The 15,779-nt window shown below is 34.3% G+C and overlaps 1 protein-coding gene across 8 annotated transcripts in view; it reads left to right on the top strand.

Moving 5' to 3' along the window:
* Positions 1-15,438, top strand: part of LRRFIP2 (LRR binding FLII interacting protein 2) — a 53,883-nt gene extending 38,445 nt beyond the window's left edge. For 4 of the 8 annotated variants that reach the window (XM_077179321.1, XM_077179319.1, XM_077179314.1 and 1 more), the window contains 10 exons: positions 2,543-2,713; positions 2,997-3,089; positions 5,074-5,166; positions 8,532-8,633; positions 8,883-9,015; positions 10,071-10,120; positions 11,577-11,697; positions 12,678-12,757; positions 13,711-13,815; positions 14,551-15,438. In XM_077179321.1, coding sequence (XP_077035436.1) covers positions 2,543-2,713; positions 2,997-3,089; positions 5,074-5,166; positions 8,532-8,633; positions 8,883-9,015; positions 10,071-10,120; positions 11,577-11,697; positions 12,678-12,757; positions 13,711-13,815; positions 14,551-14,661 — 1,059 coding nt within the window. In that variant the 3' untranslated portion in view covers positions 14,662-15,438. The remainder of the gene's footprint in view (positions 1-2,542; positions 2,714-2,996; positions 3,090-5,073; positions 5,167-8,531; positions 8,634-8,882; positions 9,016-10,070; positions 10,121-11,576; positions 11,698-12,677; positions 12,758-13,710; positions 13,816-14,550) is intronic. The other 4 variants (XM_054643544.2, XM_077179327.1, XM_054643628.2 and 1 more) reach the window with 2 other exon arrangements.
* Positions 15,439-15,779: the final 341 nt, after the last annotated feature.

Here is a 15,779-nt window from a genome sequence, read left to right as displayed (position 1 = left end):
GTCTTTCCTCAAAATTTTTCTTTTATGCTGTTAAAAGAAAAGTGCACTCTCTTGATGTCTCTTGGCTTGAATCATCTTGTTCTAGCTGAGCAAGCTAATTTTTATAGCACTTTACTGATAAAGTTTTGTGTGGTGTTTCTTCATAGCTTTAGGTTATGTGCAGAGCCTTATGTGTTTTCATTCCATCTGCTTTGTTCTTAAAAATCCTACAGCCTCCTTCAAGTTTTTAGAAATTATTTAAAATCAAACTGGAAGGCTCCCTGAAGGCTACATGGAATTCTTGAACCATGGGGAACGTGTGTAATACGTGAAAAGAAGACAGTTGCAAAGAAGTCTTTGCAATGTTTCAGTTTTTTCAACCCAATAGAGACTTAGACATAACTTAGCTTCTCTCTTAGAAGCAGTTTTCACTCTTTAGTATACAAATCCTTAGTATACATATTCCTCTTTTGTAACTGCAGATTCATCCTCCCCTGCCATTATTTTTTTAATTAATGACATTCTAATACAATGGTTTAAATGCCAGGCCAGTCTTGTCTTTTAGTCTTGTCTTAGTCTTGACCCTCTTTAGTTAGGAGATTAGACCAGCTGGCATTCAGAGATCTCTGCTGAACTAAATTACTACATGGCTCCAGTCACCACATTCACAAAAATAATCAAATTGGACTTTTTCTGTAGTTGCATTCTTTTTGGTTACATTTCATACCTCCCTGTGAAATTACTATAGCTTTCATTATAATCCTAATATTTCTTTTTTTTTAATTCTAAGATGGATTATTCTTTGAGAGTCTTTAGGTCTGCTAGCTCTAGCAGTTTGTTTTGCCAATCTTTACAAGATTTGTTGTATTTACGGCATCACAAAAAGAAATGCTTTCTCTGGTTTTAATCTTCAGAATTACTTGCACACAGTTATGTTTATATTTTTTTATTTTTTCTTATCCTGAGTCATCTTTGCTGTTTACTACTACTTCCCAGATTATAATGGTACTTGTCTTATATTTTCACAATTTATACTGTTTTGTTTCTTCTGATCTTCTGTAATTATTTTCTTCTGATCTTCTGTAATTATTTTCCGATCTTCTGTAATTCTTCTGTAATTCTTTTTCTGGGGTTTCAAAAAGTTGTATTTCTCCAGCAGAGATTTCCAGAGTTCAGTGAAATATATGTGTGATTATGATAAAATTATAAAAGATAAAATACATTCTCTAAGGACACCCTTCCCAAACTGGAGATTTACAATGTAGAATAGTGTTTGGGGATAGGGAATTTTTTTACTTTGTCATAGCAGAATATTGAACTGTGACATGGTATTTCCATAGAGAAGACATGACTATAATTCCAAAACAAAAATGATGGCATAATTTTACTGTTGAACAGATAGCAATCTTCAGTATTTTCTTAGAAAACTTAGATTGTTGCCACCTTCTCTCCTAATATATTAGTTGTAGTGTTCTATTTTCTGGAAACCCAAGCTTCATGCCCTTACTGTGCTAGTGCTTCTACCATCAAAATACAAATATTTAAAAATGGAGATAATGCTACTTATGTCTTCAAGGAACAGATTACATGAAGTAGTACAAGGAGATTTGTAGGACTTAGATCTACTTGATCCAGGGATTGGCTTAATAGTTCTTTTTCAATTCTAAAATTAGGACTCTGAAAATAATTTTTTATTATTTTTAAATCATAGAATGTTAAGAGGTTGGAATGGCCCTAAAGACCATGTAGTCCCAACCCCTATATAATGCATATTGAAATAAAGGCATGCTTAAAAGTGCCTGGAGTGATAGTTTTCTAACTATTTAAATGGTTGACATTTGTTACAAGTCTGACAAAAAACCCCAACTATAACTAAAAACAGAATAAAATGGTTAATGGGGGAGATTTGTCTAAGAGGCTATATAGCAAGGTACACTTTTAGGTAAAAAACCAAGTTACATGCTTTTTAAAAAAAAGTATTTAGTAAACCAAAGATAAAATACCGGTTTAAATAGTGAGTCCTTTTTACTGGAATAATGTGGCTGTCTTAAAGTTTTGAATCTAAGGTCATAGGGCACTACTTAAATAACAAGCATTAAGTTAAAGCTACTCTTGGAATTACTTTTGTGGTCTCTTTTACTGATTTAATTGTCCACGTTCTCTCTGTTAGTTTTGTTGCCTCATTCTGAACTGTTTTCTCATGCATGCCTTGAGTAATGATATTTCTACTAGATACATGGTATTCACTAGAATGTGAAGCTGTGATATTACTACTGTATCCCTGTGAGTTGCTGTGAATGTGGCAGAGTAGAAAATGCGAGTGGAATATTATCTTGTTTTTTTCATGCTTTTGTAATGATAAATTTTCATTGCTGTGTATGACCGAAGTTGAATAATGGAACTAAACTGTTACTTGGTATCTCTAAAGAATATATTTCATAAACAAAAATGGTTGCATAATTTTAATGTCTAACATCTCATACTTTAACATTATGGTGGTATTTTAACATTATAACAATGCATCAAAAAGTTGGACTAATGTCAACTTTTCTGCTATCTGTAGGATTCGCTAGCTGAAGTTGAAGAGAAGTATAAGAAAGCTATGGTTTCCAATGCTCAACTAGACAACGAGAAAAACAATTTGATTTACCAAGTGGATACTTTAAAGGATGTTATTGAGGAGAAAGAAGAACAGATAGCAGAGTTCTATAGGGAGAATGAAGAGAAGTCAAAGGTATTTTTTTCCTAATTATAAAGTACAGAAATCTGGACTACTTAGTAAGAACAGTTGAAAATACTCAGAGTAGCTTTACTTGCTAGTATTGGGCTTAAGTCTTTACGGCATTTTCTCTCTACAGTTTATTAAATAAAATCTTCTGTGTAGTATGTGTCTGGACAACTAATTTATACCACTTCAGTGGTCTTTTAACTACTTGGTAGGTATAATTTCTCAAATCCTTGCAGCAATTTCTTACATAACTCAAAATAAATACAAATAATTGATTTCTTTAATACAGGAATTGGAAAGACAGAAACACACCTGCAGTGTTCTGCAGCATAAGCTGGATGAACTTAAAGAGGGCCTTCGACAGAGAGATGAATTGATAGAGGTATGCTCATATGAGTGTAGGATAGAACCTTTGCAAATAAATGTGGTGTAAGATTTGAATGGGAATCATGCACAAAACAGGATTAAATACTATCTTGCATTTTTAAGAAATAATTTATCTTGTTTCAGTGTGTAAAATTTAAGCTACTGATCCTCCTAAATTTATGAAGCTGAAAATATCTCTGCAAGGTTTTCAAATGTATTACATCTTGCAAAGCCTTTAATTCTTGTGAGAAATTGTGGTTCTCTCATGAATGTTCCTAGTATCTTTTCTTTGTTGTGAGGGCAGAATTAATATTTGTGTGGCCAAAATAATTTTCCATAGCTAAAAGTTCTGATGCATGGATAATACCAAATGTTATTCTTTGCCTCTCCCAAAAGTTTCCATTTCAGTTATTTCAGATTTTTATGAGTATCAACAATTGAAGTTTGCCATACTGAATATTTGTTTGCTTACCCATCAAGCATAATACACAGCAATACTGGTCAGCATGTTATTGGGCCACAACCATGTTGCTGGGTGTGCAGTGTGTTCTTTTCCCCTCTCACCTGGTTCTTTTTCCCCTTTTCCCTTTTGTTTCTGGAAACAAATCCACCCACCATGAAATCCCAGAGTTATTATTGGTCTTCATTTTAAAATGGTCCACAAAGATATATATATATATATATATATATATATGTATATGAATGTATATTGTCAGTGTATATTGGGTGTCCATTTCCGAATTATTTTAGTTGGAACTTGTAGTTCAAGTATTAAATAATTTTCCCACCATCTCTTCACTGCAGTAAAAATTTATTATCTTTAAGTGTATAGGCCAAAGTGTCCTACTGTCATTTTCAAAAGCTGTGTAACAGTTCATTGATCCTTTATTTTTACTATATTCTTGTGCTCTCTAGGTGGTAGGTACTGTAACTCAAAATGTTTTCTGAAAAGTCCCAGCTCTGTTTTAGAAGTATTATGCTTCATGAACTGGAGTTGAAATGACTTAATAGCAGAAGAAAAGGATTAAGATTATCCTAAGTATCAGCATTTTGAGTTAGCATAAATGCTGACAACCAAAAGCCCTAAAAAGTTCTGTTGTGGCGCTGTTGCTTGCTCTGTTATCTTTGACTTCACTGAGAATTAAAGAACAGCTTTGCATGTTCTTGTTTGGGGTTTTGCTTGGGTTTAAGTATATGAACCAAGAATATACAGTAGATTTTTCTGCAGTGTTTACTTTGGTAGAATGTAGCATGTGTCAAATAGCCACAAATACATTCAGTCCCTTTGAAGGTTTGACTCGTATTTACCACCTATTGTGTCTTTTCCTCATCTATTAACACTAACAAAAGACATTGTCTTCTGTTCCCAGATGTAAAATCAAATTAACTCCTTAAGAAGGAAAAAAATTGCCTCTAGCCCTTAAAATTCTTATGTCATCTTCATAGTTAAGCATTTAATTATGTTTGCAGGGGAAGCAACGAAATGCAGTGATAGTCAGCTAAAAAAGTAGGACTGTGCTTGATACGTATTCATATAGTATCAGAAAGCAGTCAGCAATTGTCCTTTGCTTCCCAGATGTTTGATTCAAACTCCTTTCTTTATACTTTCAAGAAGATCATTTTATTTTGTAAAAAATTAATAAAACCAATTGTTAACCATAATATTCCATTCCAAAAGGGACTTGAAGGTATCTGGAAAGTACAGCAGGGTAATTGTTTCTATCCACAGACTGCAGTGGGAACAGTCACTAAAGAAAAGTAACTCTAGCTGCAGTAAGTTTTCCCAACAGCAGTGATTGAATAGAATTAAATACCATTCTCTTGCATGAATTAATGAGAAATATATTACATTAAACTGCACACTGTTTCTGTAACTTCATGCTCATAAACTCTTTGGTTGACTTTTATTACTTAGTTTCCTTTATCTATTTTAATGTTTGTTTTTCCATTTCCTTACTTCTCTTTCCTCTTTTATTCTTCCCTCATCCTATTTACCACAGGCGAATCAACGTATGCAGGAGAATATAGACTCCATAACCAAGGAAGTGTTTGATCTCCAGGAGACAATTAATTGGAAAGATAAAAAAATAGGGGTATGAATTAAATATGGGAGGAAAGCTAATTTTTTAAATTTAGAAGTAGATGGATGCCCTCTACACCTCAAGGAATTCTGTGTACTCCAAAGAAATTAAGGCCACTCCGAACTTAAATGAATAAAATGTTTTGCAGTCTTTCTCTTCTTCAGAAAATGAGCCACACTTTACTTCAATAATGATCAGTAGTACTAATTAAATCTGTAACATGAACTGTTACACATAGAAAATTTACAATTTTTTTGCAAAATTTTTGATGGCATGCCTAGTGGTAAAAGATGTGATCTTGAATTGACTTCTAAAACCAACTTGCGCATTCCTGTATTGCACTTCTGATCCTTGTATAATTGGTTAGCTTGGATGCAACACTGAACCAAGCTGGTTTTCTGATATGACACATTAAATACTTTGGGTATTGAGAGTCATAATTGAAACGATGGTTCTAAGTGACCTTTTGAGAAGCATCCATAAGGTTCCTGTGTAGGAAGGAGGGTGGTACAGAAAGAACTGTGCTGATACTATGCAGCTAATGTAGGTCAGGCAGGGTTTGTCAGCTTTGCGTCTGGGCAGGCAGAAGTCATAGAACTGAGTCCGCCTGACCATTGGTGATGACTACATGTCTCTGAACTTGAGGCTGTTCTGGGACACAAGTAGATTGCCTGGTGGCAATAGGGAATTAGAAAGTCTTTAAAAAGGAATTGTCTGCCTCTTGACAGCTCAGGAGTAATTTCTCTCTACCTGAATTTTATACCATATTTCAATACATGCAGATTTCTTTGAAAATTGTTTTATTTGCTGGAGTTCAAGTCACCTTGAAAAGTTGCCTTTTAATTGTTGGTGGCCAGTTCAAAAACTAGGCTGTCTTACTTTTTTTCATGTTTCGGTCTTTCTCTTCCATCACAAAAAATTTCATAATTCTAAAGTTCTCTGAACATTCTTCTGAAAGCTTTTATCTTTAATTTACCCTATTCTTTCCATACTTACTTCTCACATTTGTATATTGGATCGTCTCAATTTGTGCAGTATTTTTGTGCTCTTTCAAATACATTGCCAGAATCAGTATGAGTATATCTGATATTCAAATATACCTACCAGCCAGAATGACAAGAAAGATAGATGTATTTTCCTTTAGCTAAAATTGCCTTGCAAGTCTGTGTTCTTGTAAACACCATAACTGGTTATTTTTCTAGTTAGTTTATTTTTTTTAATTCTCAGAATTGAACTCTCTTAGAGAAGAAAATGTAAAAATGCTGCTCTTTTCTTTCTCATACCTATAAATATTTACATACTTTTCTTAGCTCACAGTCTTTGAGCCTTTCTCCTACTGCTAATTTTTACTCTATTCCAGCTTTAGATGTCTCTGCCAAGCTTCACAATGTAGTTTATAACTAAAATTGTAACCTATATTTACAACGTATATAAGATATTTTAGCTGTTTCAGGAAAAGAAAAAGAGGCAAACAGAACAAAATAGCGCAAGTTTGTTTTACACCTGCCTTCTTATGTTGTCCTGTTTCTACAGTGCTTGAAATTTGTGGTTATATTTCATCTTAAATTAGATCAGTTTGAGGACACTGAGTTACGGCGTTGGGTTATATTCCTGACATATACAGGCATTCCACTGTTTAGTGGCTCCAACTTTTCATTTTGTAATGGCAGCTCTGAATTTGGTATAAAAGTTACTAAGATTTTTTGAATATTTAGAAAAAAGGATTCCAAACGTCTCTGGATTCTGGCATATTATCAGATTTTGCTCATATAAGTATGGTAAAATCTGTCTGCAGAACTTTGTTGTCCTGATTTCTGTTTCCTGCCCCAACAGAAGAATTGCAGAGTTAGATTTTGTGCAAAATCCATGTAATTTTAAATTAAACCCTGAGTGTACAAACATTAGGATTTTTACTGGTTTTGAATAATGATTACTTAGATCTACATAGGTAGAAATAAATAGTTTTATCAGTTTCACTTCCTCCCCCAACAGAATTTTCAGATTTCCAACACTTGTGTTATCTGGGGGTAAGGACAGAAGATATTTTTGGGGAAGGTCAACATCACCACAGGACACTCTCAAGTACACATAGTCTCTGTCTGTGATTCTGGGCTGCTATGCCTATTCTCTCAGGTGGTGAGCTTACTTCCCCTTCCATCTCTTCCACTGTTCTTTAAAAATTAAAAAGATGTATGTGTCTTTCAAGTAGAGTACAAAATTATGTAATGATTAAGGTTCTTCATGCTATTTATAATGTAGTTAGAAATCTAGTGTGTGCTAGGAAATAAAAGGACATCTTACAGATTTTTAAATTAAGATATCAGCTACTGTTTTCCCACATGTTGAATTACCTTTATTTTAAATGTTACATTTACATATTAATAAATCAAGTGCAACAGCACTTGTCAAAATTTTCTCTTGAAATTCAGTAATGCTTTAAAACACTGCTCTAGTATACAGATTCTAGATTATTATTAAAATTCAGCGTACTGAAGTTACATGAGGCAAGTACAGTACAAATGTGTACACCTTAATTTCTTTCATTGTATCAGTCCATTCCTACACATTCATGCATAGCATAGGGTTTAGTTGGATCATTTTCTTGGCCAAAATGTACGTATACTTTGGCACTTGCTATATGGTGAGGATTTTTTTTAATGCATGCAGTATTGTATGCTGGCCAATCAAGTAGAAGTGTCCAACTAACTGCCAGGTAACCTCTCCAGCTTAGTTAGGCAGACCTGTCTACACCCGCATTGCACTTCTAGCTGACATACTTTTTTGCTCTAAAATAGTGCTACTAGTTTTTGCTGCCTTTTTTTTTTTCTCTAAAACTGATTGCTTTGGGTTTAGCAAATGGTGTTGTAACCCGTAAGCAACTAGTAAATAAACTAGTATTCATGAGTGGATACATTCAAGGTCTTCCATGATGTATGATTTCTACTTCTGTACCTTATAAAAGGCAGAGAAATTAATTCAATAGATGTAATGTTTTAGGATCTTTGCCATTTGAGTTTCAGCAAATTTTATTTCTTGCTGCAGAGTGCCTGTATGAAGAAGAATCACTCTTTTGGTACTCAATTTAGTTTATCAAAATTTACCAAAAAATAGAATTCACTGAATTAAAAAAAAAAAAACTCTCAAAAAATCTAAGACTTGTCTGGAAAAAAATAGTAATAACAAATGCAGCATGAAGTTAGATATGCAAGTTGTAGAAGGCAGTTATCAGAGATGTATGTTACTACATATTTAAAAAGCACTTTTAATTTCTTTATTTGTATTGAGCTATTTGCATTTACTTGTAGAAAATCTTTCTGCTGTCTGTCATATGCTTTTTCTCTGTGCCATTCTTTTTCTTGCTATCTGCCTGAGCCCAGGCCCTAGAAAGACAGAAAGATTACTTTGACTGCATTAAGAATGAGCGAGATGAGCTCAGAGAGGAGTTGGCTGACCTGAAGGAAACAATGAAGAGAGGACAGGTATGTTGGTAGTAGCTACTTTACAGTAACAAATCCAGGAATGGGGCATGAAATCAAGGTCAGTAAAAAGGAGGAAGAATAGTTACTATTCTTGTGCACTCTGAAAACCTGACCTTAGGGTAGGACAAATGGTCTGTATCACTGTAATTGTTTCACTGAACTTGAAAAGCTCTTTAAAAACTTACCTGTTGATTTATATTTTAGCACTTCTGTTGTATGACTAGTTTATTTTTTGTTTTGCACTTTTAGAAACATGGATTAGTTATAATTCCAGATGGCACACCAAATGGTGATCTAAACCATGAATCAGTGGTTGGTACAATAACAGTTGTATCCCAGGAAGCTGCTCAGGTCTTGGAATCTGCAGGAGAAGGACCACTAGGTAAAAGTATTGTAGCACACTTTATAGAGTTTTTGCGGGCTTTGTTTCCTCTTGTTCACAATGAGCGTGACTTACATTTGCAGGTGCAAGCACCTGTGATGCTTCTGGAATATATGCTTACACAACTTTCAGGATTGATTTTAATTTTTGTTTGTTCTAAGTAAAAAGACAGATGTATCTGTCTTCTGAGTAAGAAAAAATAATATGTGCTTAGATGTTTGAAACAGATTAGTTCTCTTGGTCCAGTTTCTGTTTTAATACTGCTGGAAAACATCTTGCTTAAAAGCTTTTTTTTTTGGATTAGTATGTTTTCCATTGTGTTTCATGAAAATAATTATTTAGAGGTATACGTAATCAATGAAAGAACATCAAGTGCAGTCTTCCATCACATTCATTAGAAAAAGAAGTTTTAAAAGCATTCAAAAAATGACAGGGACAACAGACACACTAATTGGGGGTTTTGGGGTTAAGTTACTTTAACTTGCTTTTATCTTTAGGTTGAGCAAGTTATTGCATGCAAGGTCAATCCTCTGTAAAACTCTGTTAACATGTAGAAAAAAAAGATCTATATAATTGAATTATACTTGTACATAATATATAATAGTTACATATTTTTATATTGACAGAAATTAGACTTGATACATATTTCTGCTGTGGCCTCCCAGTACAAATGTTATTATGATTAATTTCTGTCAAAGTTACAATTTCTAAGGGCTGTAGTCTTAGCACAGTGTTGCTTGATTGTAGTAATGGCTTGTAGTCATTACTGATCTTTTGACTAAGTAGAAATATTTGCTAAACTCTTTTGCTATTTTATAAATGCTGATGTCTTGCTTTTAGAATTGTTATACTAATAAACAGTGTGAATGATGTATTTTTCCCTTTTTTCTGCTATTAACTGAAGGTTCTTGTGTTATTAGTGAGATATCAAAGTTTTGCAGTCCCAGTGCTATTAGCTTTGATGAGCATTTCATTTGGAATGGAACAGAAAGTTATGAAAAACATATTCTTAGTTACAGATTTCTCTGATTTTTAATTGGATTCTTTGGTTTTAGATATCAGGCTACGAAAACTGGCTGGAGAAAAGGAGGAATTACTCTCCCAGGTAAAATAAGTTACTCATTTCAGAAGTAGACCTTTGTGTATCATTTTGCCGACTATTTATATATAAGTTATAAACAACTGTTAAGCACAAAGGTGCTTAATCAGATATGTAATCACTAAAGCAAAATGAAGTACTCATTTTACCTCGCTGACTATCAGGAATTAGCAGTTCCTCTTGCTGTTGTCCTTATCCATGGGACTTTGATCTTGGTTGGTAAAGAAATTTAATTTCACTAGCTGGTTAGCTGAAATCTAACTTGTTCCTGACTTTACTATTAGTGCATATCCTTAAAGCTGTTTCTTTTATTTTCTTTTATCTACATAATTGTCTTATGCAGAAATATTAAAGTCAGTACAATTACACTCTCATAAACTCAAGTGGCATTTTCTTCAAAATTGCTGAGTGATACCATTTCATTGATCATTTTGGTAGCTCAGAGAAAATTAATATTAAAATAATGGTGTTTAAATACAGCTCTGTTTTGAGAAGGACGGACTCAAGCAAACATATAGCCATTGAGCAATTGTTAAGAATACTAGTTTTTGCTCTTTTAGTTGAAGACATTGCAAATTTAAACCATTGTTGTCAACATTTGGGTTTGCTGTGAATGAACCTTAATTATAGTATAGATACTTTTTTGGACTGCCAATAAATTATAGTATTAAATGTATATAAATATATAAGCACATATTTATTACTGTATAATTTAAAAATCACGGATCATATATTTGATTTGTATCATGAATGGGGGTTTTGCAAGTTAACTCACATACTACTAATCTGTAGAACAATATTTTTATAAGAGTGTCCAAAAAATACCTCCTACATCTTTCATAATGTCCATATGCAGGGCACATAGCTGAGAAGTCTATGTTCCCTGACTACTGGAAAAACTGAGAGACAGTTGCTGTAGCATGAAATCGAACTATTAAAGACTAATGACTTGCCTAGGACCATTGTTTCCAGGGGGAGTAGGAGAGAGGACCCCCTGAAAAAGCCATGGATTATTGTCTGTAAACTCACTAGGATAGTGTTCAATATCTTTGTGTGTGTTTAGACTGGAAAAGATACACAGTAGAAGAAATCCATAAATGGAGTTTAATGCCATCTCCTCTTCTGAAAAGTGAGCTGTGTTACAAGGTGCTCCTGCACTGGACAAGGTGCAGTTACAAGGTGCTCCTGCACTGTGCAGATATCCCTGCAGTACTGACCAAACTGGTGGGCTTGGGTTGTGCATTGACATGCAGAGGGCACTTGCCCAGTGATGGGGATGGGTCTACAGCCACAGACCTCAGGGACTTAGTCCCCTGCATCGCTCTGCTATTCTTGTTTACAGAACCTTCTCAGCCAGTGGCATCTCAGGACTACTCTACCTTTTTACCATTGAACATTTACATACACAACTACTGAACTTCTGGGAGTCTTTTTTTTCATAAAGAAACACTTCCTTTTTCAGGTTAGAAAACTGAAGATGCAGTTAGAAGAGGAACGACAGAAATACTCTAAAAGTGATAGCATGAATCCAGATACAATAGACTTGGAGAATGGCTCTGACTTGCAGCTAATTGAAATGCAAAGTAGGTATATGGTTACTGTTCAAAGTTATTCTTCTTGCAGAGAGGACTTCCAGCTCCTCTTGTTGTGCACTAATGGTATAGTGACTATACTGTTGAGCAGAGTGGTTTTTGTTGGTATATGTCCTTGCATGGAATTCTTACTGCAGAATACCTTAGAAATCTGTAAAAACTTTCAGTATTGAAGAACAACATTCTGGGAAGTTATTTTTCAGTTGACAGCCTTGCCTAGAGTGGGTGACACTACTTGGATACAATTTATAGACAACAGAATTTCAGATAAGATTTTCTAAAATACATATTCTATGGGATGATTTTGGTCAATCTTTGATATAGAAACTTAATCTAGAAGACTGCTGTCCTGAAGCAAAACATGAAAATTTCTTTAACTTAATATTTAGTGTTGCTTCATAGAAGCATAAGATGGTTTTCATTTCAAGCAAGCTATTCAGCTGAAAACTTGTTTGACAGACTGTCATTTAGTATGCTTGTGTATAATGAACATGAAGAAAGCACTGGCAATGTGAGGGCTCAAATGTAACACCAAAGTAATTTGCAAAGCTCCTTAGAGTTTGTCAGTCAGGTTCAAGCCTTGTGCTCCTTACTCAAATATTACTACAAATGTCTAAGCTGAATGCTGCTGAATGTTTACTGTGGTCTGGCATTTTGCAGTGTATGTTGATTATTATGTTGATTCTGTTCTCCAAGGAATTCGTTTGCTGATCTAAACATGTGTTTTAAAAGGTGTGTATCTCATTGGTGTACCTGAAATTCAATGCCCTTTTTTATAGAGACGGTAGTTGTGTTCTCTAAATAAAAGAAAATTATTTGCTTTCCATACTCTTGTAGATTGCTGAAAGAACATTTACCTCTTTATGATCCTGGGTATGGGCTTCTCAATAAAATGGTCTTTTAATGAATTTTATTTAAAAGGGAGTTAAAGAGTTGCTTTGACTAATATATTAATGTCAATTTTTGTCTAGGAGATGCCAACAGACAAATTAGTGAATACAAATTTAAGCTTTCAAAAGCTGAACAAGATATAACTACTTTGGAACAAAATGTAGGTATCTTTTTTCATGTTTGTTATTACACTGCACACTTTTGCAAGACTTTTTTCAACAAAAACTATGAAAGCATATTTCATAATATGATTTACTGTTTGGTATTTAGTTTGCATAGAATGACACCACATTTTTTCGTATTTCCTGCAATTAAATACCTGTGCACTGCAATTAAATACCTATGCACAGCCTAACCATAAGATAAAATCTTATGGTGCTGAGATATAAAATCATGTTATTGACTTACGAAGTGTGATTGTTTACATAGAGCTATAACTCTCACTCTCTACATAGAGATATTTATTCTCTCAAATTTAGAGAGTAAATTTTGTATCTTCCACAGTACAACTTTCTTACTAGTCATTAAGTTACATAAATTGATTTTCTTGTACTAGTAGCTTCAGTTCTTCTTTATAATCTGCCATACCTTTGTATTTACCTTTGTATTTTAGGAACTGAATTACATCTTATTACCTAAATAATTAAATAAAAGATTGTAATTTAAATCACAGATGTGTATCTTTTCTCTTTTGCACAGATTCAGTCTAGTAGCCTATCATGTGGATTTAGGGGTAGCAGGGAGCTGTACATAGAACAATCCAGCCAGTGGGTTTTAACATCTGCAGGTTGCAATCAGGATTTATCTCAAGGTCCTCTCCTTACTGCTGAAGTCTGTTCTTGGGCTCAAGACCTCTTTCATCATGTCCTGATAACAGTCTGCTTTCTATTTTGCATCTTTTCATACAGTTTCTGCTTTTCAACTTTCCACATTCATTTTCAATCCCATGTGTTTCCCAATTCTTGATTTTTTGTATTCCAATTCTTCTCTCTCTGCTTAGTTCTTTAACCTTCTGTGTCTTCTCAGCTGTGTCTTTGGAAGAGCAGCTGGTGGCAGGTGAACTCCGGGTGGAACACCTGAGTTATATTCCTTTTGTCTTGTTTGGGTTTGCAGATTGGACGACTTGAGGGACAGGTTGCAAGGTATAAAAGTGCAGCAGAAAATGCAGAAAAAGTAGAAGATGAACTCAAAGCTGAAAAAAGGAAGCTTCAGCGAGAGGTAACTAACTTGGTTTCTTTTCCAGCTGTATGTTCCTTTCTGTCTTAAGCTGCTCTGTCTTTTGCCTCCAAGCTCTGATTTTTTGTAATCTTTGATTACATCTTTTAATCGTTTTTTAAGATGACCTTCAAGTCTCAATATAACATTCAGAAGACACCTAACATGTTAAAGTAATGCTAACTACGATTCACTGCTGTACTTCCTTGAAAGGAAGCATCTAAGTGGTATTTTTTTCTAAATGTGATAGCTTGTAATATTTTAAAGTAGTCCTACAAAATATTGCTAGAGAGATGAATGGTCCCTATGTCAAGTGACAGCCTGGGAATTTTCCAGCTTGGATCTCACAGGATTCTGGGAAGAAGCTGTATTTAACTGAGCTGTTGATCATTCTTGCTTAAGAGCTGCTGCATCACTAGCATGATGCCTGCTACCTGTAATGGGAATATGTATCTGTATGCAAGTAATAATGGTGGAGAGTACTTTACTTTGCTCTAGGTAAATTTCTTTAATGTAATGGGAGGCTGCAGGCACCTAGATCTTTTAGAATGAATACACTTCATGTTTCAGTTGCTTCACAATTATTTTTAACAGTTTCATATGCCTGCAGAAATGGAAGTTATATCTTAACTTCTGTGGCACTCTTATGAAACAATACTTTTATTCCTCTTATCAAGCTTGAGAACAGCACAAGGTCCAAATAAACTAAAGTGATAATAACTATTTTTCATTTTATAGTTAAGAACAGCACTGGATAAGATAGAAGAAATGGAGATGACCAATAGCCATTTAATGAAAAGGCTGGAGAAGATGAAGGCAAATAGGACTGCGCTTTTATCTCAACAGTGAAATGGAAATTGAAAATACAATGCACTGCTCCTTGAATAACTAGTCCCTAGCTTGTTTATAAATACAGACTTTCAGTGGCACAAACTATTTGAACACTGAGCTGTTCACTGGTGGTTTAGTTTCATAATTAAATGACATACTTTTTGTAATTTATGAGAGAATGAAATGTAGTTTGAATTCCCATGTGAATGACAGCAGTTTTTCAGTAGTGTTTGATTCTAGAGTCAAAGACGGAGCACAATGCTGTATGTTTTTACAACTGTGGAATCAAGTTTACTCATGATCTCTTTTGGCTGCTTTAATGATGCTTGATGCTCAGAGACAGCTGCATGAATTCAAGACACTGTTATGAAACTAACATATACTTGCCTAAGACATCACACAGCACAAGTGCCTTTTATCTGGTGCAATTTAGTCTTCATTGTTGAAATAACCTTTGAAACCAGAAAGCATTTTATTTTAAGATACATTTGGGGTATTCCCTAAACTTTATACATTTTGAAAATACATTTTTTAAAATATTTAAATTTATAAGAAAAAATAGGGACTGTATATAGAGATCGGCTTCTTTTGCATGGGCACATCTGACTTCTGTGTAATTTTGTCAAATACTAGCCCCTGATACTCTTAGCATTAAGAGCAGAAATTTAAGAACTGAAGTTGTATGCCATCAGATTGTGTCATCTGCTTAAGTGCGAATTGAAATTTTATAGGGGGAAGAAGGGGGTGAGAAATGTGGCTAAGGAGTTTATTAAACGGACACTTTACTGACCAAAACTGGATGTTTTGCGTTTTCTTTTGAATACAGAGATGCTAACAGGACAGAGCAAAATCTGTAGAATAGTAAGATCTGATCTTCATGTTCTTACCAAGTATCTTTCTGCCTTTGAAAGAGTGAGTTTGAATTTTTTTTCTTAACCTAGTCTGCTACTGTTTGACAGTACTGCCATGGAGCAGAGGAGCTGCACAAGGAAGAAGGTATTTTCTGGAAAGGTGTGGTTTTTTTGTCTGTGGCATACTCCCTGTAGACAGTGAATACTATTAAGAACTTTGACTCTTCGAGCTGGCACATCACAAGTAGGACATCAGTAGCACCTGCAGTGGCAATTTTGAAGTGT

The sequence above is a fragment of the Agelaius phoeniceus genome, chromosome 1, assembly GCF_051311805.1.
Source record: "Agelaius phoeniceus isolate bAgePho1 chromosome 1, bAgePho1.hap1, whole genome shotgun sequence".
NCBI classification, from domain to species: domain Eukaryota; kingdom Metazoa; phylum Chordata; class Aves; order Passeriformes; family Icteridae; genus Agelaius; species Agelaius phoeniceus.
The sequence above is the reverse complement of the archived record's forward strand: the minus strand, read 5'-3'. Positions and strand labels throughout refer to the sequence as shown.